A 27,804-nucleotide genomic window follows, 5' to 3' on the forward strand; every position below is an offset into this window, starting at 1 on the left:
CCAATCATCAAAACACCTCAAACAACATCAAATTACCCAAAACTCATCGAATTCAAGCCTAAGTTTCCAAAAACTTTCGAAATACACTTTCGATGAAAAACTCGACCAAATGATGTCCGAATAACCTGAAATTTTGCACACACATCAGAAATGACATAACGAAGCTACAACAACTCTCGGAATTCCGTTCCAACCCTCGGATCAAAATCTCACCTATCAACCGGAATTCGCCAAAATACTAACTTCGCCAATTCAAGCCTAATTTTACACCGGACCTCCAAAACCACTTCCGATCACACTCCTAAGTCACAAATCACCTCCCGAAGCTAACCAAACCGTCAGAATTCACATCCGAGCCCTCTAACTCATAAGTCAATGTTCGGTTGACTTTTCCAACTTAAGCCTTCTTAAAAGAGACTAAGTGTCTCATTTTTTATCAAAACCACTCCAAACCAACTCGATCACATAAGATACGGATAATAAAGCATAAAAAAGCTGAGAATTGAAAAAATGGAGTGGTAACCTATGAGACGACGGGTCGGGTCGTCACATTCTCCTCAACTTAAACAAACGTTCGTCCTCGAACGTGCCCAGAGTTGTTCCAAAAGCCAAACAATTGCTTAGTAACCTCGCCGCGCATATACCCGGGGGTGATCCCACGTCACCCTATCTCATATAGGTCCGCCGACGCATTGTAACTGAAATTTTGTAATCCAATCTAGCCCATAAGCCATAGGACCACGTTTCTACTTTTGAAATCTTTCATATGATCAGAATCCCACATTTATACTATGAATAGACCCGAACAAGCTGTAATAACCCACACCTGCAACCTCAGGTGTCATTACATGATAGACCACATAACTCAAACGCTTGTAGTGATAACTCCTAATCACAGCAGCTGCACACAACACCCGAATGCCGATAGAAAAACTCTTATCAACTAAAGTTTCATCTCACACTTTCATATGCTGCCAATGATAACTAAATCACGCGGTAAGCCATAACCATTTCCCATATCAACCAAGCGCAATTTTATGTCTAGTACCACAAGCGAATCATCATGCCCACGGAGAAGTACATAATATAATGTCATACCAGTAAACCTTACTATTGCACCATCCAGTTACCCTAGCAAGGGAAAATACCTCAAAGAAGAGAGCCGCTTTGGAAGTTCCACAAGTACCACCCCAACGATATGCTATGGGCTCGTCAATCACAGTGGAACCAAGATATATGAATAGAATAATAATAACCGGCTCTTCTATAGCTCACATTGACATCAACCTCACGAGCAACTTAGCTGCCAATAACATAATCCACCTGGCACGGTCACAGACCTCCAGTCCAAGCATATCATATAGAAGCAATCCAACAAGTACACATGTATATGCTAACTGAAACAAGATTCTCATTCTCCTTGACTGGAATAAATAACACTCTATATCGTAGGCATGAGCAAACTGCGCTGTCATAGCTCAAATTAGCAAGTTAACACAGAATTAGTAATTACCAAGTTTGTTCTGGAATTTAGCATCTTGGAAATCTCAAGTATAGTCCAGATAGTTCTTAACAGAGTTACGAATACGAGAAACATTATACCTTAGCCCAATATCCCACTCTAGGCATATCATAGCCTACGTATCTTCCGAGCATGAATATTAGCTCGGTGCTTGCACACAGGTTCAACCCTCACATATATTCTCGCTCACAGCGCATAGTTATCACCATCAATTAGCTCAACTAGTGCATCCAAAGAGTTTAGATAAGACACTCACCTCAAACATGCCACAATCCCGAAATAGTATATTTTTGAGAATTCCCCGTCTCCAAATTCCTAGATTACATAAATCACCGTAACTGATCACAACCTCAGCACTCAATGACTGACACATCCCTCAAGTACGATCATTTCATGATAATTATTCTCAAAATTTTCCTACAATACATAGCAAGATCGAAATATTGGCAGTCAATCAACCAAGTGGGTGTTGAAATACCAATAGACATTTGTTGGTTAAAATATAGTGTGCACCCTTCTAAGGTCTTACCGAGAAGTTATAACATTCATCTAAATACCTGAAACTGACTATTCCATCAAGAACTCGTGACCTTCCCTTTAAGAATGAACTGCCACGTTGCACATGAAAATATTAATCATGTACCACACACCACGTCTATCATGCCATCTTGTTGCAAACACAAAATCTCATTAAAAATTTCTGGGCTATAGAAAAATTACATTCCGGCAGTTAGAAATCTTCTATTTGCTCCCATTTAGGAGGAGTTCATAATATACAATATGTTTTGCGTACCGGTAGAAGATATCCGGCTCGAACTATGGTAAAAACCATCAAGAAAACTTTCAAATCTACCCACACATACCCAAGTTATCAAAACGGAATTCCTCTGGCTTGACCAGGCCATGTAGGTCACCAACCCAAAAATATTGCCATAAAACATCTGTAAAGCATCACAATATACGGTATATGAATCTGAAGCTGATGGCAAAACCAATACTGGAGATGTGGTCAAAGCTGTCTTGAGCTTCTGAAAGCTCTTCTCACATTCGTCCGACCATATAAACAGTGCACCCTTCTGATTCAACTTGGTCAAGGGCGATGTAATGGATGAAAAATCCCTCACAACTGGGATAGAATCAATACTAGTAGTTTCAGCTCCAACATCTAGCACAAACTCTAGATATGACAGACAACCCTTCCCAACTATACGCTGGGCTTTCAAGAAAGAAATTACTCTGCTAGGAACATAATCAGTCATACCACGCCACTCGATCCGCGGTACACCCGGCATAGCCAAAGTAACTGTCTTAGTATGACAGTCTAGAATAACATGACACGAAAATAACCAATCCATGCCCAATATAACATCAAAGTCCACCATGCTCAATAGCAATAGATCAACTCGGGTCTCCAGACCCTCAATAATCACAACACATAACCGGTACACACGGTGCACAACAACAGTATTGCCCACCAGGGTAGATACATGAACAGGTAAAGAAGGAAACTCTCGGGACGTACCCAAATAATGAGCAAAATATGAGGACACATAAGAATAGGTGGAACCAGGATCGAATAATACAGAGGCATCTCTGTGGCAGACTGGACAATTCCTGTAATGACAACATATAAAGCAATAGCATAAAACAAACAGGCCCGTCCACCGCCTGATCGACCTTAATCCCCATAAGCAATAACCGACTCACCAACACGCCTCAAACTGGAACCAATATAGCATATAATCGTGCAATCAACTTATTTAATAGCAAACTCCCCAACTTGTCTCAAAGACATAGATCAAAACGCACTCAATAAATCATAACGCACATACTCTATTATTGTCGTAATACCATAGTGAGATTGAACTCACTCCTTCATAAGCTTGTGGAAACACAAATCATCTGGAATTTTAACTCTTCTGCAATTCTTGCATCCACTCACATAACAGTTAAGCCCACTCTCTAGGCGACCAAATTTAAATTTCAACGCATATTCTTCACTTGTAAATGAGATCTTCTAATAGACAGTATAAGAATAGCACCACCTTAGAACACTCCGCAGGAGATAACCCACATGTTTCACTTCTAATTAATATTTTTGTATACCTTCCACCGTCATTCACATTACACAATCACTTAGTCTTCCTGAGTCTAAACTCATACCGTAACATGAAATTTACTTCACTCCAAACAGGAGACATGAAAAGATTCTTCACGCGCCCATAACTCGGGGCTACACATCAGATCACAATGAAAATCAAACACTTAATAGTTCATCTATCATCCTGCCGCCCTTCCTCGTCACCTCCAAGTCATATAGATATATCTCGCAGTACTAACATACTCCTCACGTGGCTATCCAACCACCATTCCTACTAATAGGGACAATACCGGACATATAATTTCAAAACTCTTGCTCGCACAATCAGCACTTCGGTGCTCAAGCCATAAGCAAGGATCCAGCCTCAAGTCCTCCATACTGGCCTAACATCAAACTCACAACGATTACGTCTCGCCCTTCGACCGGGAAATTACAAGCCATCAAGGCACATCTAATACCGAGCGCTCGTTCGCGCATACGAACACGTGGATGGAATTGTAAGAGTTACTTTTTTTCAGCTGAATCAAGGGTGCACGATAAGAATTCAAGAATATGAAGCTTTCCTAAAGGTTCCGCAGCCTCTCGAGGATAAATACAGACGTCTCCGTACCGATCTGCGAGACTCTACTAAACCTGATCATGACTCGCGAGACCTAGTAACCTAGGCTCTGATACCAACTTGTCACGACCCAATTCTCGAACCTGGTCGTGATGGCGCCGCTCATGAAGACAAGGCCAGCCATTCAACCCTATTCATCCTTTTAAGACAATTAATTAACACAATTATAGTATAAACATGGTTTAATAATATCCAATAGCGGAAAGTATAGATAAAATACGGAAATCCAACCCAACTCAGCCCTAACCGGGGCGTCACAAGTCATGAGCTACTACAGAGTTTACTAAAATTCTACAAAGTATGGAATTAGGAACAAAGTCTGAAGATATCATAAATAACAGAAGATAAGGGAGAAAACGGGTCTGCGAACGCCCATGCAACTACCTCGATAACTCCGATGAAAACTGAACAGCAGAAAACTCGCTCTATACCTCAGGAATACCTGTACCTGCACACATGGTGCAGGGAGTAATGTGAGTACTCCGACCTAGTGAGTAATAAATATAAATAATGACTGAAGGTAAGAAAACACGTTAAGGTACACAACATTCTATACAGAAGCAGTGAAATCATTTAAAATAACAATTCAATGAAATATCATGTGAAATTTCTTTTAAACCAGTAAAACAGGTAATTTGGCAGTAAAATGATGAGTAGAAATCTGCCCCTCGGGCTCAGTATCAAAATAATAATTAGAAATCCGCCCCTCGGGCTCAGTATCAAAATAATAAGTAGAAATCTTCCCCTCGGGCTCAGTATCAAAATAATAATTAGAAATCTGCCCCTCGGGCTCAGTATCAAAATAATAAGTAGAAATCTGCCCCTCGGGCTCAGTATCTTAGAACAGTATCAGCCTCTCAGGCTCAGAACAATATGAAGCAACCAGTCAATGAAATAAGAGCACATAATTATTATGGCAGATAATGCAGATAAGGAATAAATGCATGAGTGCAATGCAATGCATATGACGGTACCCTCTGGTACCCACTGCGGCGTGCAGCCCGAGCCATCCATATTTATTTATCGTCGACGACGCTCACTGGGGGTGTGTACAAACTCCGGAGAGCTCCTACAGCCCAAGCGCAATATCAAGCCATCACGTGGCATCAAATCTAGGCCCTCGGCCTCATATCAATATCAGTATAATCACCCAGGCTCTCGGCCTTAATATCAAGGTAATCAACCAGGCTCTCGGCCTCAATATCAATGTAATCAACCAGGATCTCGGCCTCAATATCAATGTAACACTGTTGCGGCGCGCAGCCCGATCCATGCTCAGTCCAGAAATCATCATAAGCCCCTTGGGCATTTGTAAAATAGTAGTTCTCAGCCCGAAATATCATTTAGAAATATCATTTAAGTTTTCAAATCTTAGAAAGATGGATGAGTTTGCAAAACAGTATTTAAAACCTTGGACCGAGGTCAAATGATATGCAAAATATGCGAAAGCAGTGATATCAATCCCTGAAGGATTCAAATAATTGGCAAGAAGCCCAAATGTAACATTTAAATCCAAGTAAGGATGATTCTCAATTTAGTTCAAGTAAAAAACACGGTAAAAACATCTCTCGGGACGGACCAAGTCACAATCCCCAATGGTGCTCTACCCCACGCCCCTTATCCGGCGTGCAAGTCACCTCAATATAGCGTTACGATGTGAAATTCCGGGGTTTCAAACCCCCAGGACATCATTTACATCAATTGCTCACCTCAAGACGGTCAAAGTCTAGCTCGCTATGCCCTTGCCTCTCAAATTACCCTCCTCGTGCGACAAATCTGCCCAAAATCACAACGAATATGTCGCATTATGCTAAAGAGACAATACCCAATCGAAAGCAATCGAAAATATCAAAATTCACGAATTTGACAAAACCCGAGCCCCGGGCCTACGTCTCGAAAAATCAAAAAATTAACATAACCGAATTCCTTGTCTCGCCACGAGTCTAACCATACAAATTTTACCAAAATCCGACATCGGATTGGCTTTCAAATCTTAAAAATTTATCTTAAGGGAATTTTAGAAAATCATCCATTTCTCTTCAAATATCAATAATCTAAAGCCAAAAATGATGATTTATTCCTGGAATATAATCACAAGAGAGTCAAGAACACTTACCCCAAGAATTCCCATAACTTCTCGCTCAAAATTGCCCAGAATCCGAGCTTGAAAGTCCAAAAAATGAAAGAAAATCGGACTGCTCTTTCTCTACACTGTCCAGAATTTTCGGCTACTGTTCACGCGTGTTACTGTACACGGTACTGTTCACGGGGTACTATTTCTGCAATTTTCTCCAATTTTCCTAAGTCCGAAATCACTCCGAAACACTCCCGAGCCCTCGGGGCTCCTAACCAAACACATACACTAACTCAACAACATCTTACGAACTTAACCGTGCGATCAAATCGCCAAATAACGTCATATACCACGAATTAAGCTTTAAAATCCAAGAATTCTTTCAAATTTCATAAAACATCAAATTTTTCATTTTGAGTCTGAAACACGTCAAACGACGTCCGTTTTCAACCAAACTTTATAGAAAGTGCTTAAACCATATATAAGACCTATACCGGGTGCCGAAACCAAAATACGGGCTCGATACCATCACTTTCTAATCAAATTTCATTTCCATTTTCCTTAAATATTTTCAGAAAGCAATTTTACTCAAAAATTAATTTCTCGGGCCTGGGACCTCGGAATTTGATGATTCTTGTTCCTATGAGTCAAAAATAATAATACGAATATAGCCCTTTAGTCGAAACTCAATTCGGAGCTCATTTGCTCAGTTCAATACCCATTTCGCTCGTTAAACAATTAACTCATGTTTCGCGTCAAAACCCAATCGCGACTTGATGAAATTAGACCAAACTTTCCAGATCACTCCTATAATTCATTATCAAAATTCCGGAAGTCTCAAAATCAAATTTTAATCTCTAGAACTAAAAATGGACCTTTGGATCATTACATGCTCATAATCGAAACGCCAAAATCTTCCAAAAACTCTTCCAAAACATATACGAGCCTCATGGGACCCCGACCAAACATGCCAACATAACTCATAACATCATTCAAACCTGTTCCAATCATCAAAACACCTCAAACAACATCAAATTACCCAAAACTCATCGAATTCAAGCCTAAGTTTCCAAAAACTTCCGAAATACACTTTCGATCAAAAACCCGACCAAATGATGTCCGAATAACCTGAAATTTTGCACACACATCAGAAATAACATAACGAAGCTACAGAAACTCTCGGAATTCCATTCCGACCCTCGGATCAAAATCTCACCTATCAACCGGAATTCGCCAACATACTAACTTCTCCAATTCAAGCCTAATTCTACACCGGACCTCCAAAACCACTTCCGATCACACTCCTAAGTCAAAAATCACCTCCCGGAGCTAACCGAACCGTCAGAATTCACATCCGAGCCCTCTAACTCATAAGTCAATGTTCGATTGACTTTTCCAACTTAAGCCTTCTTAAAAGAGACTAAGTGTCTCATTTCTTATCAAAACCACTCCAAACCAACTCGATCACATAAGATACGGATAATAAAGCATAAAGAAGCTGAGAATGGGAAAAACGGAGCGGTAACCTATGAGACGATGAGTTGGGTCGTCACACGTACATTTCTTTCAACTGCTTAACTAGTCGTGCTCGTTCATCTGCGTTTTTAGCCAATTGCTTTCGAGCCTTGGCTAGTTCATTTTCTACTTTGTTCAAATCAAAAATATAATCACTGACTTTATGCCTCAAGTTAGCTATGAGTTTTTCATTTTTGGCACTTCGGGCGGGGTTTTCTGCCGCTATTTTCATTTTCTGAATTTGGGCTCGAAGGGCCTCATTTTCTTTAGCTAGCTCTTTCTTTTCACCTTCGTCCGCCGCGACTTGCAAGCTATTCTCGAATTGAAGTTCTTTGACTTGTTTTTTCAACTTTCCTATTGTGGCTCTGTACTCGTTCTCCTTGACCAACCAATCCCATTGTTCTTGCGATGCCTCAACGAATTCCTGAATGTAAGGCTTTTTGGCTGGTCTTTCTGGTTCAGCCCTTGCAGTGTTCTTCTTCCTATACCAGGCAAGATAGGCAGGTGAGACTTTGCCTCTAGATAAGTCACACACTCGAGTGTTCACTATCAAATACTCGCATTCATTCCAAATAGAACGAACTGTTACTTCATGAAATTGACCGTTAGAACTAACCTCGACCGCATAAACACTAAGATCTTCATCTGGGTGTATCACCTGACACCTTCCCAACTGTCTCATCACCCGCTAAGGAGCGTAAGGCTGGATACCTCGCAAACCTATTAGGAGGAAGTAAGGACCAGTGGCGGGCATATACACAATTTCTTCAACAACAAGCCAACCCAATGTCCATTCTATTTGTCCCGCAGTAATGGAACGAAGGCAGGATACCCAATCTCCGAACCCCTATGGCAGCTTGAACCCTGAAATCCTTGTGTCAAACTCTTCAATGCAACTCTTCTTTGTGGACCCATAACTTATATACTGAGGGCGATGACACATATGCTTGATCATCCATGTCTGTAATAGCAAATTGCATCCCTCGAAGAAATCTGCCCCAGCTTTATAAGCTGTGAGAGCTCGGTATATCTCAGACACTATCATAGGGGCAAAAATACTTTTGGTGTTGGTAATCAGGACCTTGACGATTCCAGCCACCCGCGAATTGATATTCCTGTCTTTTTGGGGGAACACCACAAGGCCTAGGAAAGGTACCATGAAGGCAAAACGCCTATGCTCATCCCATTTTGTTCGGTTTCCTCTGCTACAAACCCCGCTTGTCGGATCATTGAACCCTCCTATATGCCCGTACCTCTGATATATAAAACGTAGAGTGGAAAAACCACCCTCCAATTCGGAGTACGGGACTCCCTAGCTTATCTTTAATAAATCCATGAATTTGTGAGAGTTAACGGCTCTTGGAGTGATCAGATACTTATGCCTCAGCCCTTCAGTACTTCCCATATAACCTGTTATCTCTTCTAAGGTTAGGGTGAGTTCAAAATCCGAAAAGTGAAATACGTTATGGGCCGGGTCCCAAAACGTAACCAAAGCCTTTATGACATCTCCTCTGGGTCTGATTTTTAACAACCCGGTGAGACCTCCCAAATGTAGACTGACCTTATCTTGCTCCGATTTTCCCAGATCCTCCCACCACATATGCAACTCCAAAGGGATCTTGTTCATGACTGTTATTGGCAAACTTGGACTCGTGCTCATTCTGCATATTTATTAGGGTGATTAAACAAAAATCAAGACTCATTTGACTCGAAGACAAAATTGACACTTTTTCCTCTCTTTTTCTGTTGTATTTTTTAAAAAAATAAAATAAAATCCGGTTTTGCAAATATGGCCTTTCAGCACCTCGAAAACGAAGATTTTAAGGATGTGTTGGCTAATCGGTGAAAACCTTGAAAAATGACCACATGCGGTTGTTCTTGCAAAAGCAGCCTTCTGGCGCCCTTTTAGGGACATTCGGTTATTTCTGACAAGAATGACATCACCCTAACTATTTTCAAATAAAAGTAAATTTTTTGTTCTTTTGGGCTATTTTGCAAAAAGGAAAGTTGGACCCGATGGGGGTTGCCTACGTATCCCACATCCAGTGGGAATCAAACTAGCGTAGTTCGGGCAAATAAAACGGACTATTTTTTAAAACCAAACTTTCTTCTTTTTTTTCATTTTTCAATGCGTTTTTCTCCTCTCTTTTTCAAAAATTCGGCAGAGTTTCGGTGCTATTTGGACACTGGTTTTTCTTAAAACTGGTGATTAATTCTCTTAACCTTCTATACAGCTATTTCTTTTCCAAACTCTCTCCTTTTATTCAAAAGTCGGTCAGCATGCAAATCCGGAGCAAATGAATGCACAAGTAGCAAGTAAGATGCATCAGGATGGTCTTTTATTTCGGGTGCACCTGTCCTAGACGGACCCAACCCCTGTGTTGAGTCCCCAAAGTCAAAATGCACATGATGCAAGCAAGCGCTCCTACTTGGTATCCGGCATGAGGTCTTGTTATGCTAGGTTTAAAACCTAGGATTATTTGTTCTAGACCTGGCTTACCCGAGCGGACAACTCGAGCCGGGGGGGGGGGGGGGGGGGGGGGGTACCGGTAACCAAATGATCATCCGGCTTTGCAACTTGTCCGAATCTCATTCTATTTGGAATAGGACACTAACAGAAAGAAGTCACGACCAGCGTGCACCCATCGGGAGAGAGAAGAGAGGGGTTTCGTAGCAGTTCATATACAATTCAGATAATATCAAAGCGGTAAAAACAACATTTAGCACATTAGGCACAAACATGTAATAAAATCAGATAATATATAAAGCCAATTATAACAATTCATCTAAGCTCGAATTCTTAACCCTGAACCAGAGATTCTGGGTTCGTTTCCGCAACAGAGTCGCCAGAGCTGTCACACCTCCTTTTTACGACACCCGCCGGAAGAGGGAGTGAATAAGGGAGTTTTTCCAATTAAAGGACAATCGAAACGAGATTTATTGTTAAAAGATTCAGAGTTGCCACTTGGGATAATTTATGGTGTCTCAAGTCACCGGTTGAATCCCGAATCGAAGAAAAGCTTGACTCTGTTTAATAGTCCGCGAACCAGAAATCCGGGTAAGGAATTCTGTTAACCCGGGAGAAGGTGTTAGGCATTCCCGAGTTCCGTGGTTCTAGCACGGTCGCTCAACTATTCTATTCGGCTTAATTATCCGATTTTAATATGCTTTAAACCTATGTGCATTTTTAAAACTTTAACCGTTTTTAGTCATTTTTAGGAATATTGCATCGCTGTTAAAACACTTCTTGAACCACGTCACATAAATGCACCCGCAGTCTTTGACATATTTCAACATTGTTGAGATTTGGATTTGGGTCACATAAATGCGCACCCGAGTTTAAGAAGGTAATATTATTAAATAACGTGCCTAAAGCAACTAACGTGTTATTAACTTTGCGAGGGCCGTGGAAGTTTGTTAAACGGCACGCCTCGAGTTCTAAATAATTAATCACACTTAATTAAAACGAGGGCCATGCATTTGTCATTTTTATTTAGCATGGCGCACCTCGATTTGTTCTAATTAAAGCATTTCTAGACTAATTCATGAGGGCCATATGTGATATATCGGTGGATGGCGCACCTCGAATTCGAAATATTTTAAAGAAAATAATTAAAGAGGGCCACACAATTTGTGATTTTATTTGGCGCGGCGCACCTCCGTTTATTCTAACTTAATCTAAGGTACCTTATGGAAATCTTAATGTCTATTTTTAAAAGAGTCCAAAGCCTATTATGTTTTATCTATTTGGTGGATCAGTTACCATCTCAATTCCGGGCCCAAAAGGAGCCCAGTCCACATGAGCTGTGTGCAAGATGAAGCCTCTAAAATCGCTGAAGAGGACCATGGCAAGCTGGAATCGACTTGAACTCAAAGCAGGCTCAATGCCCATGGAGCAAGCCCAAATCGAACGGGAAAGAGGTCAGGGAATTACGTTCAAGCAATTACATAGAGGAAACATTTAATCTAAATAAAGATGAATTGACAACTGATTTTAAATTTGCAGATTTCTTAACTTGAATCAGATGACCACAAAACTAACATTGTTAAACACCTAATATCCACAAAATATATATACTTATGCCAAGAAACATATTAATCCCATCATCATTCTCATGCTCTTACAATAATCCAAATTTCGAATTTAAGCTAACATTTAAACATGATAGTAGAACCCTGAAGCCACTTAAAAGGAGACAGTTCTATTACAAATCAAGCTACTGATGGTTTCCATGCTTCACGAACAACAGATCTCAATTATTAAAGCTCAACCAAACTACTATATGAACGTCAAGCTTACACATACTAGGCAGTAATAGAACTCAACAATTCCCCAATCACTTTCTTCATTCAGATAACATGGCTTGCTAAATTGATCTATAACACTAAGCTAAACAAACAACAAGATCTAGATACATCATGGTCTCCACAGTCCTCGATTAATTACAGCATGAGAACTTGATTACTGAAATAGAATTTAACTAACTATACTATGAATAAATGAGGGAATGTAAATATCAAGCAAAGAAACAATGAGCTAAAATATAATGGTGCTTCCATTTCATCTTTGAGTCAGGCTTTACATCATGAAGGGTTTAGAACTTGTACCTGGAAGAAGAATGAATTAACCAAAAAGGAAATTGAGGTCCAGCAGATTTAGTCAACAGGAGTAGAACAAATTCAACCCAAACATGATGTAAAATGGCCCAGAAAACAGTTTCAGTCCAAGCAATGAACTAGAAAACTACAAACTAGACTCGACCTTAAGTCATTTCAACCCAAATGAAGCATAAACTGTTCAGCAATTGAAGACCTCACCACTTGAAGCAGAACAAACCAATAGAACAGTGATTCTACTGATTTTTAATCATTTCTGATTCTCTGAAATTTTTCTTCTTTTCAGCTCTTAGAAATATATGAAAACGGTAAAATATTATGCAGCCTGTGTAATCTCTCAGATTTTTCAGAATGTCTCTACTACCCCAATGAGGAGAAAGAGGTTTTTATATAGGCCCATCTAATACAGCCCTATTTTTGCTAGCTATTTCCCATTTTAACCCTCTCAAACCCAATTGTTTTTACCCTCTTACCCCTCTAAGGATCTGAAAATTCTTGCCCCCTAACAAACTCACGTTTATCTTATCTTCTAGAGCCTTTCCTCTTAACAGAATTGATTCCTTCCTGACCTAGAATCCCTGAATTACCCTTAGCCCAATCAATTATTACTAACCTTGCCCTTCCCCTTGAGCCTCCTGAAGTTCCTAACTATTCACTTACCCCCTCTTAGGTTTAAAAAGAGTGACAAACAGGACTGACTAAACACAGAGGGCATTCAATGGATCAAACTGTGAATCAGTTCTTAAAGAAAATGCCGAAAATCTAGTGAAAACAAATTAAAACATGAATCAAATCTTCAAGCATTCACACCAACATTTAAACAAGAACACTCAGTCATAAAACTTATCAATACTAAGCTAAACAATGATTTAAACTAAATTAAACAACACAGAACACTTAGCTTATTAACCATTAAAACAGAACGGAAGGGTCGAGATTTAACGGGAGAAAATAGACACAAAAATTAATTCAAGTCTAAAATCTGAACATGAACTTCAAATTAAAGGACAGAGGCGAGGAAGAAGATGAGTCAAACTTGAAAGAAAACTTAAAAGAAGTGAAGAATGCTTACCTATTTGGACAGAATTAAGACGGACATCAAACTATTGGTTTCGTCCTCAATAATGTCACCCACTTGTTCTTTGTAAGAGCAAGTAAGTAGCATTATTGAGGGAAGAGACCTTAAAAACAACCACATGCCTGAGACAAACGCTTATGCACCAATTTAGGGTTCAACACTCTAGAACCCTAGATTTGACATTCGAGTAATTTTGGAGGTATTTGAAGGGAATTGAATGTGGATTTAGGATAAGGGGGATGAGGAGATTGTGGGGTGTGATTTTGGGGCAGTTTGGACGATTTAGGGTTTTGGTCGTTCCTCTTCAATTCAAGATTCGAGCATTTTGGTTGAGATTTGAGGGAAAAAGGGTGCAAATTTGGAAGGAGGGGAAAGAGAAGAAGCTAGGGTGTAATTTTGGGGTTGATCGGAGCAATGTCGCTGGCGGAGGCGATTTCCGGCAGGCGGCGCAAGGCGGAGACGATGGGGGTTCTCTGAGGGGTGGGGTGAGAGAGACGGGCTTGGGGGGGGCGTAGGGTCATTAGGACAGTTATATATTAAATAACTCCAGCTTCTTAGTCGTTCGATCAAGAAACCTCGACGGCTGGAATTTGTTATAGGCAAAACGGGGTCGTTGGTTATTACAGGGGATCGGACCAGATTGGGGTGACTGGGTTGTGGGTTAGAGGTAGAAAATTTGGGCCTGGGGGTTTAATTTGAAGGCTGGCCCAAAAAATATGAAATCCTCTTTCATTTTTATTTCAAAACAAACTTAATTCAAAATTCCTTTTTTTTCTTTTTCTCTTTTTTTCAAAATTTAATTAAAATCAAAATTAATTCCTAGAACTAAAAAAACTAATTAAACTTAAAATGATAATTAACCGAATTAATTAAAAATAAATTAACATAAAAACTACTCAGAATCAAAGCTAAAATTAAAAGTGCAAATTAAACTAACTTTTTGTGATTTTTCCATTTTATGAAATAATTAATTTTCTAATTAATCCTAAAATGTAAAATTACACCCTAAATGCAAATGCCAAGTATTTTTTGTATTTTTTGTTGGTTAAATAAAATAAAAATGCATAGACAAATGCAAACAATTAGCAAAAATGCCACAAAAATCCACAAAATTGTAAACACTGCAAGAAATTATTTTGTTTTGAATTTATGGGAGTAATTCATATAGGGCAAAAATTACGTGCTCACACTTAGTGAATTTCCTGCTTCTTCATTGACTTGTACTTAGTCTAATTTGTAGGATTTCGTGTTGTAGCTGTTATTTCTATTGTTTGAGCCGTGTATTTACTTTTGGGACTACATAATGGTATTCCGGGAGATCCCCATGTATATTTACTTTGGGACTACGAAACGGTATTCTAGGATATCCCCCTGTATTGCATATTTACTCTAGGACTACGAAATAGTATTCCAGGAGATCTCCCTACACATTTATGTTTGGGACTACGAGATGGTATCTCGGGAGATTCCCTGTTGTTATCTCTATGTACTGTACTGTTATCTTTTCGTGTTTCTTTCCGGTTGAATTTCAGTCTTTATTTTATTGCGATATTCTGTTTCGTCTTACTTTATATATTTATACCAGTAGGGCCCTGACCTGACCTCGTCACTACTCGATCGAGGTTAGGCTTGACACTTACTTGGTACCGTTGTGGTGTACTCATGCCTCTCTTGCACATGTTTATCATGTGTAGATTCAGGTACCTCCTACCAGCCTCGAGTTTAGTTGTGTGGTTGCTGGTTTTCAGGAGACTTCAAGGTATATCTGCCCGTGTCCGCAGACCTCGGAGTCCCCCTCTATCTCCGTATGTTAATTCTTCCCATATTTCTATAGACACTGATGTATAGAACAATTAGAAATTCGTAGAAGCTTGTGACTTACGGTGTTCCAAGTATTGGGAGAGTGTGTATACTTCGGGAGTTAATTATTGTATATGCCGAGCGACATCTCAAATATTTTATTTAAATTATCTGTTGCTGCTAGTTGTTAACTTTTATGTTTCTTTCATTTCATTTTCGCAAAGGTTAGGCTTACCTAGTCGTAGAGACTAGGTGCTGTCACGACAAATTCACGGAGGGAGAATTTGGGTCGTGACAGCTACCATACAATCCAGAGTTGGAAACAAAACTGCGACAACTGAGGAAGAAAAGAGATCTCACCGAGAAGTTAGAAAAGGTTGGGCAACCCTCAACCCAAGAAACTATGGCCGGAAACAGTAATGATAATGTAGATTTGGCTGCAAGAGAGGCAGCCCAATAATGAGAAATAGCTACACGGGATGATGCAAAAGCAACTATTAGAGCTGCATAGAATATCCATGAAGAAGAGAGGGGTCACAGAATTAATCAACATCAACCCTTGGCTGCAGACCAGTTTGGAAATATAGCTCCCATGCCTGGGAGACCACTTGACGATTATGCTAGACCGGTCTACAATCAAGGATTATCAAGTGTTAGACCATCTCCAATTGCAACAAACAATTTCGAGTTGAAGCAAGGGTTGCTTCAAACCATTCAGAACCGTTGTGTCTTTAGAGGAAAGCTGAATGAATATCCAAACACACACCTAATGGACTTCTAGGAGATTATGAACACCTTTCAATACAATGGGGTGTCACAAAATGCAGTGTACTTAAGGGCACTCCCCTTTTCACTTAAAGATGATGCGAAGTAGTGGCTTCGAAGCTTGCCCAATGGATCGATTAGAACATGGGATGAGATGACCAGAAAATTTCTTAATAAATATTTCTACTCAGCTAAGACGAGCAAGTTTAGAAGAGAAATTCATAACTTCGCCTAGAAAGAGAATGAAACAGTTTTTGAAGCATGTGAGAGGTTTATGGAGATAGTTAGAAAGTGTCAACATAGCGGAATTGAACTCTGGATGGAACTCCAGGACTTTTGGGAAGGATTGACATCGGCCTCGCGCAGAATATTGAGAAATGTAGTTGGAGGACCTTTGATGAAGAAGACTCCAGAGAAGATAGTTACAATTTTTGATGAGTTATCTGGAGATGCTAATTAGTGGCCCTCTAGGAGTGCTGAAAGAAGAAGATCAACTGGTGTTCACCAAGTTGATGCTAATACATTTGTGCAGAATAGCTTGATGCTATGGCTAAAGAAATATGAAAGCTGACCTTAGCCACGATACAAAAAGAACCTTATGCAGCTTATGATATATGTGGAAGAGGACACCACACTCATGAGTGTCAAGCCTCAACTGAGGAAGTGAATGCTGTGGGAAACTACAACGGGTCAGAGGCACCCCAGTTTTTCAAAGAGTTCACCTGGCGGTACTACAAATGCATGTCAACAAAACAACCCTATATTACAGGGACAAGGAGCTCCTAGTTTCATGAATCAACTGAGACAACAGTTTCGGCCTCAATAGCCCAATCAACCTAGCTTAGAAGATCTCATGAAGGTCTTCATTGTGAAAAACTAATGAAAGATTTGAAGTACAAGGGGCAACAATTCAAAATTTAGAGAAGCAAGTGGGGTAGATTGCAACGATATTATCCGAGAGTGTTCCAGGAACTCTCCCCGCTGATACTAAAAGAAATCCCAAAGAAACATTGAATGTTGTAACTTTGAGAATTGGGCAATTGTTGAAAGATCTCACCCCAATCCAAAAAGATATGAGACTTGAAATAGAAAGTGGGGAGCAGTTGAAAAGTGATGTTGATAAGAAGAAGAAAGGCCAAAGGGAAGCTGAGAAAAAGAAAAAGGAAGAAAACTCGAGAAGGGAGGAACCTGAGGAGAGCAAGAATATGCCTGCTCTACCTTTCCCCCAAAAGCTAAGTAGAGAAAAGTTGGACAAGCAGTTTGAGAAATTTCTGGATGTGCTGAAACAAGTTCATGTAAACTTACCATTCATAGAAGTGTTCTCACAGATTCCTACTTATGCTAAATTTCCTTACAAAAAGAGAAAAGTAAAGGAGACCTTAGTGGTCAACCTCACGAACATTACATCGCGATATTGAAAAATAAACTCCCACAAAAGTGTGGAGATCCAGGGAGTTTTGCTATAGCTTGCTCTTTAGGAGCTATTAATTTTGATAAATCCATATGTGATTCTGGTGCCTCCATTAATTTACTGCCTCTATCTATCTACAGGAAACTAGAGAAGAAGATTGGAGAGATAATGTCTGCACCCATATCTTTGTAGTTGGTAGATCAAACGACTATAACACTCGAGGGGATAGTGGAAGATGTGTTAGTTTGGGTGGATAAGTTCGTATTTCCTATGGATTTTATAGTGGTAAATATGGAGGATAACAGGAAGGTCTACCTCATACTAGGAAGACCATTCTTAGAGACAGGCATAGCTATATTAGTTATACAAGAGAGAAAATGCATGCTTAGAGTAGGTGAGAGACTGTGACTTTTAAGATGGATGGAGCAAAGGGGCCGCAAAAGGAAAAAACCAACTGCGAGTGTTGAGTGGAAAGGAAAGGGCTCTGAGGAGAAGGCTACGGTGAGTGAGAAAGATAAGTGTAGGGTGTATCCAAAGAATGCCGAGATGAAGCTGTCCGCTTGGATGTGTGCATTAGTTGGGGTATGAGGAATGAAGCCCGACTTCGACTCAGACCCCGATTAGATGTTCAGGAAAGTTTTTTTTACCTTATGCTTTTTAATTGTGTGCCATGGGGACATGCCACAACTTAAAGTGTAGGATGGAGGATATTTGTATGTTTGTATGTATATTAGCTTTCTTTTTGTTAGTTGTAGGAGATAGAAAAAAATCGATTGGAAAAAAAATTAAAGTTTTCAATTTTTTCCGACGATGGATATCATCGAAGGGTTTCTTGAGGGATTAAAGTCGAAGGAAAAAGACAAAAATATTTCCTTTTGTTAGGTAGTGTAACAAGTCCCCCTTAGTTTTTCTTTTTGCCGTAGTTCTTTTTTCAAGAGTTTTACTTGAATCTGGTGTAGTTAGTTTTTATATTTTTTGGAGTAGGAAACCTTGCTCTAGGAATTAAGATGAAAGCAATATCTCTTAGATTTATTATGCCTTGAGAATAGTAAGTGCTTTAGTTGTGACGCTTAGGCTCAGTTTTTGACTCATGTATAAGTACCTCAAATTGTATGATCTTAACTTTGCTTAACTGTTTTGACTAGAGTGTCTTGATGAGTCCGATCCTGAGTGAGTTATGTGCCATGTATGTGTGAGGTTTTGTGTTATTTTGTGTATTGCATTTGATATTTAGAACTTGCCCGTATTTGCAAAGCGAAATAGTAGTTTTATTTAGTCTGGAAATGATATAGGCATTTCTTTGTTGAGCTAGTTGTATGCTTTCACTCACCTAATTGTTATGTATCTTAGTTAACCCCTTTGAGCCTATAATCATGTTTCTTTGGCAACCACAATACAAGTCTTACCAATTTATTGACCATCTATTTAAACCTTTTACTTCTTGTGAGCACTTGGATTTTTCATGAACTTTGTAAAAGTTAAAGTATAGGGTGTTGGTTTGGCTTTTGAGTGGAACTATTGAAATAAGAAGAAGGGTGCACTATTTTAAAAAGTGAGAGCCACTTGAATTGAAAAAGAAAATGAAAAAAAGTAGTTGTATGGTTGCGAAAGATATTTCTTGTTAGTGGTAACTCTTGATATAATTGTGTTAAAGAAGTAGAGAGTTGATGTATATTGATATGAAGGTGGAGTTATAGTTTGACATAAGTGTGAGGTTTTGAATGGTTAATTGTATGTATTAAAGTGATTAGGGAGGTATAATCTCTCTTATATCTAAATGTATCCTACCCATCCGGCAGCCTACATTACAACCAAATAAAATTCTACTTGATCTTTGACTGAATGAGCTCAATTAGTAGAGTAGTACACTACGGGCAAGCCTATGGTACATATTTTGTGGCATATGGATGTTACATTTGAGAGTGAGTGAATTTTTTCTATCTTGAGTTCCTAATTGTTCTTAAATTTTATTGTGTATGGAACTACTCTCTATTGTTGTGTGAGGTAACTTGATTCACGAAGGAAAGGTAATGTCATTGACCTCTGTGTTAGAGTAAGTGAGAGGATTGTAAAAAATGTGTGGTGCTTTTGAGTCAAATCTTGATGCTAGGATGTTACAGTATTGTGCTTAATCTATTTTAATTATTCTTGGTATGATGAGTTAAGAGAGTTGTTTAAAAAAATATTGTATCTATATGAAGTGCAGTTTGATTGCTCGAGGTAGATCAATGGTTTAAGTATGGGGTGTTGATGTTAGGCTATAATCTCATATTTTAGTCACTTATTTCACTCTAATTCACTACACTTTACTTGTGTTTGAGCTTTAGTTAGTAGTGTTTTACACTTATTGTGTGTTTTATGCCTTGTAGGAGTAATTCCGAGTTATGTAGATGTTGTGGAGCTAATTCGAGCTTTGAAGTCTGAGTAAAATCTCGAAGGATTAAGTCAGAATCGTGTTCGGGGGTCGAGGACCAAGTATGGATATCAAAATTCAAGGTTGAAGAATAACTCTGAGGAAAACACACTGTAATGGCGTGCGTGGGGCGCCATAATTGCTTGACAATTTTGTGAGCTATCTGATAAGTCCCACTAATGGGGCGACACGCATGTGTATGTTTCCCAGAGTTATTTTCCTATTTTGGCTCGAAAAGGGTGATTTCGTCCAGGCCCGATCCTACTTGGTATAAATACAAGGAAACACGTTATTTTGAGGACTTTTGACTTACTTTCAACCTAAGGAGGCTATGGAGAAGTTGGAAGAACACAAGCACAATGAGTTCATCATTCCTTCCTCACTCAAAACCCGAGTTTGGATTGAATTTATGTTTTTCTATACTTTAATTATATTTGTGATGAATTTCTCCATGTCTATGGAGTAGTTCACCTTAGGGTTTGATGGATTTGGTGTATTGATGATTGTTTGTGGATTATAACTCTAGTTTTATGTATTGAATCGTTTTGGATAATTTAATTGTTGCATCTATATTCACTAGTTCATGTGATCGAGAGAGGCATAACTTGTGATATCTTTGCATTATATTGTTGGTTAAGTTCATAGATTCTTCTAAGTAATCGAAAGAGGCTGGTTGAATCACTGATTAAACCTAGTTAGGAGAATAATCGAAAGAGGTTTTTCTAAAGACCAATCCACTACACATTCTTGCATATCTTCACAGTACTGAATTTGGTTCATCTCGTGAGGTTAAGACTTAATCGAGAGAGGAGTTTTTGCTTAACGTATGAGCTAAGAATTAAATGAATTCGAGATACTCACTTGAATATTAGAAGTGAATTATCTAGAGATAGATCTCAAACAATAATCTTGCACATATCCTATCAAAACCCAATCTTCTCCCACTGATAACTTTATTTGCTTATTCCTTGTCTCGATAGTAACTAGTCAATAGCTTTAGTTTCTTAGTTAAATTTTAGTTAATAATCATATAAATCTTAACTATTGATCCTCCTTGATATCAATCAAGCTAGAAAGATTGGCAACGCCAAATTTTGACGAGCGCAAAACACTGTTGGTTAAACCAGCTTCAGAACTCTTACCAATCTGAATATTTAGAAGAAGGCTACAGTTCATTTTGTAATTTAAAACTAAACATTGACATGACTCACACGTATATTTATGCAAGTGATTAATAATAAAATTATTTGTACGATATAAGGTATCTATATCACTGACAGTAGAATTATTTCCTGTTGATGCCTTCTATACAAGCACATTGGGTAATATAATACATGTCTACACCAAACATGTTACCTCTTTGACTGGTTCTAAATTATCAACATGATCCACAAGTGCTTAGGCTAGAAATTGATCCATGAAGATATATTTCCTAATTATTTAATTGCTAAATTTATTTCAGTGTTGCTACAGTTTATTGACGTAATAATTTATCACCTTTATTAATAATAATTCTAATTACTGCCATCTTACACAGCTCCATATCAGCAGGTGTTACGAGAAAGCCATATTAACATATGAATTAGAAATAAGTAACATTTTTGTAGCAGATGTGTAATCTTTTATTTCTCTTCTAGACACAAACTCATTCCTTGTTGAAAATAATATAGCTTTATTCACGTTGAGCCCGGACAAAGCCCGAACTATTCCTACTAGTAGGTAAAGAAGGACAGTAACCGAGGTGACTAGCAATTTTGCTCGGGTATTTTTATGATGTTGGATTAAAAGAAATATTTAAGAGAATAAAGAAAAAGACAATAATATTTTTTTTCTTTGTATTAAAGTTCTTAGTCTCACAAGAAAATATTCCATAAGGGGGCTATCGTTCATATTCAAAAGATCGAGAGGACATCCTTTTCCAACACTTAAAGGTTAAGGGAATAAAGTGAAATTCACTCTTTTCATTGATTACTCGAAATGCAAGAAAAAAAGACTCTAATTGTGCTATTTAAGACAAAATGCTACCATAGTTAGTAAAGAAACTTACCATATCAAAAATCAATTTAGTTTTAAAATATTTTTCTCCTCATATATTAGGGTGAACAAAACAACAGAACTCGAGTCACGAGGGATTGCTCTGATGGTAAGCAACCTCCACTTCCAACACAACCTCTCTGATGGTAAGCAACCTCCACTTCCAACCAAGAGGTTGTGAGTTCGAGTCTCCCCAAGAGCAAGGTGGGAAGTTCTTGGATGGAAGGATGTCGGTGGTCTATTTGGAAACAGCCTCTCTACCTCAGGGTAGGGGTAAGGTCTGCGTACACACTACCCTCCCCAGACCCCACTAAGTGGGATTATACTGGGTTGTTGTTGTTGTTGTAAAACAACATAACTCGCTAGTACGTCACTTATCATCGACCAAGAATCAATAATAATCTCAAAACAAATCATAAAACATAACTAAATTATGTAACAAAAAATCCTTTTAGCCACTTGTATAAAAAAAAAGAGGAGAGCACCTCTTTTTCCGAAGTGACGGTTACTGAGTTCCTTTGACATGATTTTCTCAAATACGCTAGTATCCACTACTTATCGCCTATTCGGCTTGGGGTACACTCAGTTCACTGGTTCGTCCTCCCAATTCAAAATATTTTCTTAAAAGATACTAGTATCCACTACTTATCACCTATTTGGTTTGGTGTACACTCAGTTCACTGATTCGTCCTCCCAATTCAAAATATTTTCTTAAAAGTTTAAACCTTGCTAATTATGACAATAATCGTGATTATAAATAAACTCACAACTATGGAAGGACAGGTGCATGGGCATAGGTTCTTCAGAATAAAAATAAACATGGTTTCTAACATTCTCCTTAAAATTCAAAGTGAATATTCCTGTGCAAAAGGAAATAAGACATTAAGATCCCTTACAAGTAGCAACACTAAAGCACGTAGCACTAGTGCGTTTTCATTGTTGATGTGTACATAAATTAAGAGTCCGTTTGGACATAACAACTTTTTCACTTTTTTCGATTTTTTTTTTTTACTTTTTTCGAAATCAGTATTTGACCATAAAATTTCTAATAACTCCAAAAAAACTATTTCTTAAAATTTTTACTCAGATCACTCACAAAAATTCGAAACAACCCAAAATTATATTAATGTCCAAACACAACTCTAATTTTCAAATACCATTTTAAATTTAAAAAATTCACTTTTTTTTTTAATGTACGTTCGTTAATTAAGAAGGAGATGCACTTTGATCTCTGCATAGGCATATGCTTCAGTTAAAAAAGGCATTTTGCATTCATATTAGGTCAGTTATACAACTCCAAAATGCAGTAAACAATAACCTCAATGCATTACCTGAATAAAACTTGGAAATGGAACAAAAAGAACCTTTACTTGAAGCTCAGTAGTTATGGAAGAAGCAGAGGGAACACATTATGCTGAAGATTGTTTTTTCCCCCAAAAACATACATCTGTATTACTTTATACCTAATCCATATAATCTGCAGCTCAGAGGGTGACTGCCATGGCCTATACAGTAGGAGTTAATTCCTTTCATCTTTTTAAACAGACCTTCTATACAACATCTTCAGCAAGCTAAATAGCTCTAATCGTTGTTCAACTCTACAACAACTCTACTACTACGTCTCAATCTCAAACAAGCTGGGGTCAGCTACATGAATCCACAAAGTCCATGTCGCAGCATATAAGCTCATTATCCGACTATCAAACTGCAAAATCTATTCATAGCATGGACTTTTAACTCGGTTGAGCTTGTAAAACAGCTAACCTCACATGACGCCTAAGTATCCATCTATGGAATAGGCCAGCCAAATAGAAAATGGCCACAAAGGCCATAGCACAAATGTCAAGTAGTCTCCATATTCCCAGACGTCCTGCAAAAGAGAGTATTTTGTCAACATAGGTTCAAACGAGATTAAAATCTCTGTGCATAACTAAATTGGACTCTGGAACTGGTAAATGAGTTCAGTGCAAAAATGCTCATTTTAGGCCACACCAGAAATCATCATGTTTCAAGATTGCTAACTTGGATATTTCTCACAATTGGTTACCAAAAGGGCCACCAAAGGAGGTAATTGTACGAGTAGAATGGTTGAATAAAACAGTTAAGAAGCTAAAGAAATAACTTCAAGTTCTTGATTAGGTTCCAACCTGAATCACCAAAATCACATGTTACTGGATGATTGATTTCAAAACTAGCTACCCCTTTGAAAGGAAGATTTTTAATCTTATCCACCCAAGGTTTTACGCATTCAGATGGTCATGCAGCCTACTAGGCTTGGCTTCCACATAATAGATTTCCAATCTATACATCTAATTCTCTATACATTAGAGTGAAGCATAGTACCAGTAGGAATAAACTCAAACTTCCAGCTGCTGTAGATCCAACTCAGCAATAACTGCAGTTAAGACAAAGATATTACTAAAAGCAAATAATTATAATAATAGATACTCGAGTAAGGACCATTCATATCACAAAGCAATATATACACCGTGAAGAAATGCTTCATAACTGTGGATGGTCTTTGGTTTTGCATTGCAAAGTACTTAGGTTCAACTTTAAAAATATTATACAAATTCTGGATCCACCCATGCCAAATATGAGAAAAGTATGTAACTACAATTATGCAGAGAGTTCTGCTAAAATTCTCTTAGGAGGGCCTGAAAGAATATATGCTATCACGCCCTAAATATTATGGCCTTAAAAAAGGTGGTCTAAGGAATCTATCAGAAGCGTCTATTCGGTACGGTTACATACTGTTGCAGAAATCATAAAGCATTAAAGTTCAGACACCCATCTTTATAGACCTCCAATCATTTCAATGTATGTACTTGTCCTTTACCTTTGTGTAAGTGGAAGCAAGAATTCAAAAAGTTATTACAATGCCGTTAATTAAATGTTCAATGGACTTACAGCAAAAAGGCGCAGTACATAACAATTTAACTTGACATGATCAGGATCCATCAGTTTGCTCATCAATGACCGGAGAATTCTCTGCATTAGCAGTGGCAATGCAACTAGTTTCTGTAAAGAAGGAAAAAAGAGAAGCCATCAAATCAGAACTTGGAAGAATCATTTGATTCTAAAGTTTTAAACTCAAACAATTTCCTTTTTTGATGAAGTAAACTCAAACAATTTACTGTGGTACACATGAATGTGTGAGAGGCTGTGTGTATGCATGATTAATACTTACACTTGAAATTGAGGCTAAAATTTTTATTACTATTTTGATAATATCACCAGGTAAAGGACATAACTCGCCCTAAACCCCTGAGAGAAATCAAGGGCTCAAAAGAGCAGCAGAACATTATATAACAAGCAAACATCCAACTCCACTGAACTTGCTCTCCTACATTATATATGTTTCTAATGCTTCTCTTTAGTTTTCAAATGAAGATTGGTGATGCAGAACTTTAATATGCCAAGATTGTAGAGATTTAACTGTTAAATCCACCGTAGATGTACAACAAAAGTGGTGAACCAAACATATTGTTTTAGCCAGGGAATTAATTTAGCTGTCAAGACTAGCGTCTTGAAAGATCTTGAAATATTGCTCAGGCAATTCAAAAATGACTTCAGTCAACAAACAGTTTAGCAATATAAAACTTAAACTGAATATAGTTGAGCTGCTCAGGCCAAGGAAGGGTTTGTGACAAGCTCTCATCTGGAAAACCTCAATCATTTGGTGCACACAAGATGGAATTCATCAGCAATTCTATTCCCTTATATCCCTTTAACTTACTTGAAGTCTTCTTCAAGGATTGGTTACCAGGCACTAACACAGGCAAACAATTCAGGCTGTGCTAAAATAAACTCGTGATACTAAGACCGCCTACACTACCTGTCTGGTTAACCATGTTACAAGATTAGTTCTTTCAGAAATGAGACCATAATGGGTAAGAAGCAGTTTGATGCTGATACCCTGTATAGCTACTTTACCACATAACAGCCAAACGACATGCAACCAAAAGTAAGAATCTAAGTTTAGATATCTGTTTGTATCACTTCCTGACCCATTACTCGCTTTATTTTTTAGGGTTACTCTCAAGGAAGAAATTCGAAGGTAACTCGTAATAGGTGAGTTCTTTCTAACCTTGACAAAATTTCTCCAAAGCATTTGCTATAGCGAATCAGAGTCAGCAAAACTAGACTTCGATGCACGGGAATGCTATTGTTATTTTTATTAAGTAAGCGGACGCACCTCAAATTGAGGTCCTCAATGTTGGATTATAACCTATAACCATAGAACACTCAAGTAACACTTCAGAACAAGAACTTTGGAAGATGATGCTTAGTCTACAATTGTTGTACAAAGCATGAGATCTTTCACCCCCACCCAAACACAGCACACACACAAAGAAAAGGGAAAAAAGGCTATCTCCTCCGTTGCAAAATATCCAAAATTACTAAATATAGACAATCTTCTGCAACACAAGATTTCCCGTCTTTCTAGGTGTACTTCCTACGAGATGAAATCTCTATTCAGTTCCTACTAAATATGGACAATCTTGTATTTCTACTGATAACAGAGAAATGATTCATATATCATAAGTAATAGAATCAATTTGTATTTGTACAGAGAGCACATATGTTGCGCGTCAATACCCTATTATCATAAGCTCCATTATTAATGGTTGCAGATCAATTAGCCAATTAGCCTTAACGCTGAAGATGCTAATACAGTCTAAAAAACAATCAATTAGGAAAGAAGTCACAACTAAAATATGTAAGAAAAAGAGAAGTTACAGAAGAAGTGTAACCAATTACCTACCAGAAACACACCATAAGCACCACCTACATATAGGTGATTGTATCGGCGAATGTTCTTAAGGAGTTCAACACCATCCTCTTCCTGTTGTACAACTAAAGAATCCTCTGGAACCAGCTTACTGATGGGACGACAGCATATGGGGCATTTGCACCGCTGTAATGTTGATCTATAATTCCATAGCTGCAATATGCAAGATGCTGCAGAATACAGGGCAAAAGAGGGTGATAAGGAAAACATACAATTACTGCAACTTATATGACTTTTAGATCAAATAGAATTCTTCATGTCAACAAAATTGTATTATGAGATTGTACATAGCGGGAAGTTATATTAGAGGCTTTAACAAACATATTATTTGTAGAAATTAAAAAAACAAAGAAGGATCGAAAGTAGTAGTACCACAAAACCAGTGGCCACAGTTTGTCCTGCAAGGAATTGTGAAGTCCCCAAAACAAATAGGACAGTGATCATCCTCAGCTGGTGGTGACTTTTCACTATGTTCCTCCATTTCTTCTTCATCAAATACACCCACACAATATTTCTCCCTTTCCTCCAAAGAAAAAAACTTAAATTTCCCGATCACCATTATTTGTTCTTTTTTCAACCCCACAAAATTATCAATATAACCCCAAATCATCAATGATCGAATGAAGTTGCAGTTATTGATCTCTTACCCAAATTTAAATTTCTTAGTCTCAAATTTATTGATCTCTTACCCAAATTTAAATTTCTTAGTCTCAAATTCTAACTAAAAATAACTCATACAAAAACATAAATGCAGTAATGAAGTTTAAATCTAAGATCCGTACATGCACGGACAAATCAAAGAGAGCTTTTTTCAGACAAGGTGGAAAGATGAGTTGTTATATTGTCAGAAGCTTAAAGGATAAGAACGAAGATGTTTTCTTTAATGAAAGAAAAAGGATATAATGGGTGGAAGGTGAAGTGACAATTCGCCGCGTACAGTACAAGGAGTTGACACGTTGCAGGTTCGCCGCGTCTCTACAAAATCAATACCCTTACTTTTCGTTGTCATCAATAACTTTCATTCTGTTACTCATTTATTATCAAGACAGCACATACGTTC

General features: G+C 38.2%; 1 protein-coding gene across 1 annotated transcript; it reads right to left on the minus strand.

Annotated features, from left to right (window-relative positions):
* Window positions 1-23,538: 23,538 nt before the first annotated feature.
* LOC107806137 (uncharacterized) lies at window positions 23,539-27,491 on the minus strand. Its single transcript, XM_016630244.2, has 5 exons — window positions 27,117-27,491; window positions 26,718-26,914; window positions 24,860-24,970; window positions 24,293-24,344; window positions 23,539-23,819 (listed from the first exon to the last, which is right to left on the minus strand). Exons 1-5 carry the CDS (start codon window positions 27,352-27,354, stop codon window positions 23,683-23,685), a joined length of 735 nt encoding a protein of 244 aa, XP_016485730.1. The 5' UTR covers window positions 27,355-27,491; the 3' UTR covers window positions 23,539-23,682.
* Window positions 27,492-27,804: the final 313 nt, after the last annotated feature.

Source organism: Nicotiana tabacum, chromosome 10 (genome assembly GCF_000715075.1).
Source record: "Nicotiana tabacum cultivar K326 chromosome 10, ASM71507v2, whole genome shotgun sequence".
Lineage (NCBI taxonomy): Eukaryota > Viridiplantae > Streptophyta > Magnoliopsida > Solanales > Solanaceae > Nicotiana > Nicotiana tabacum.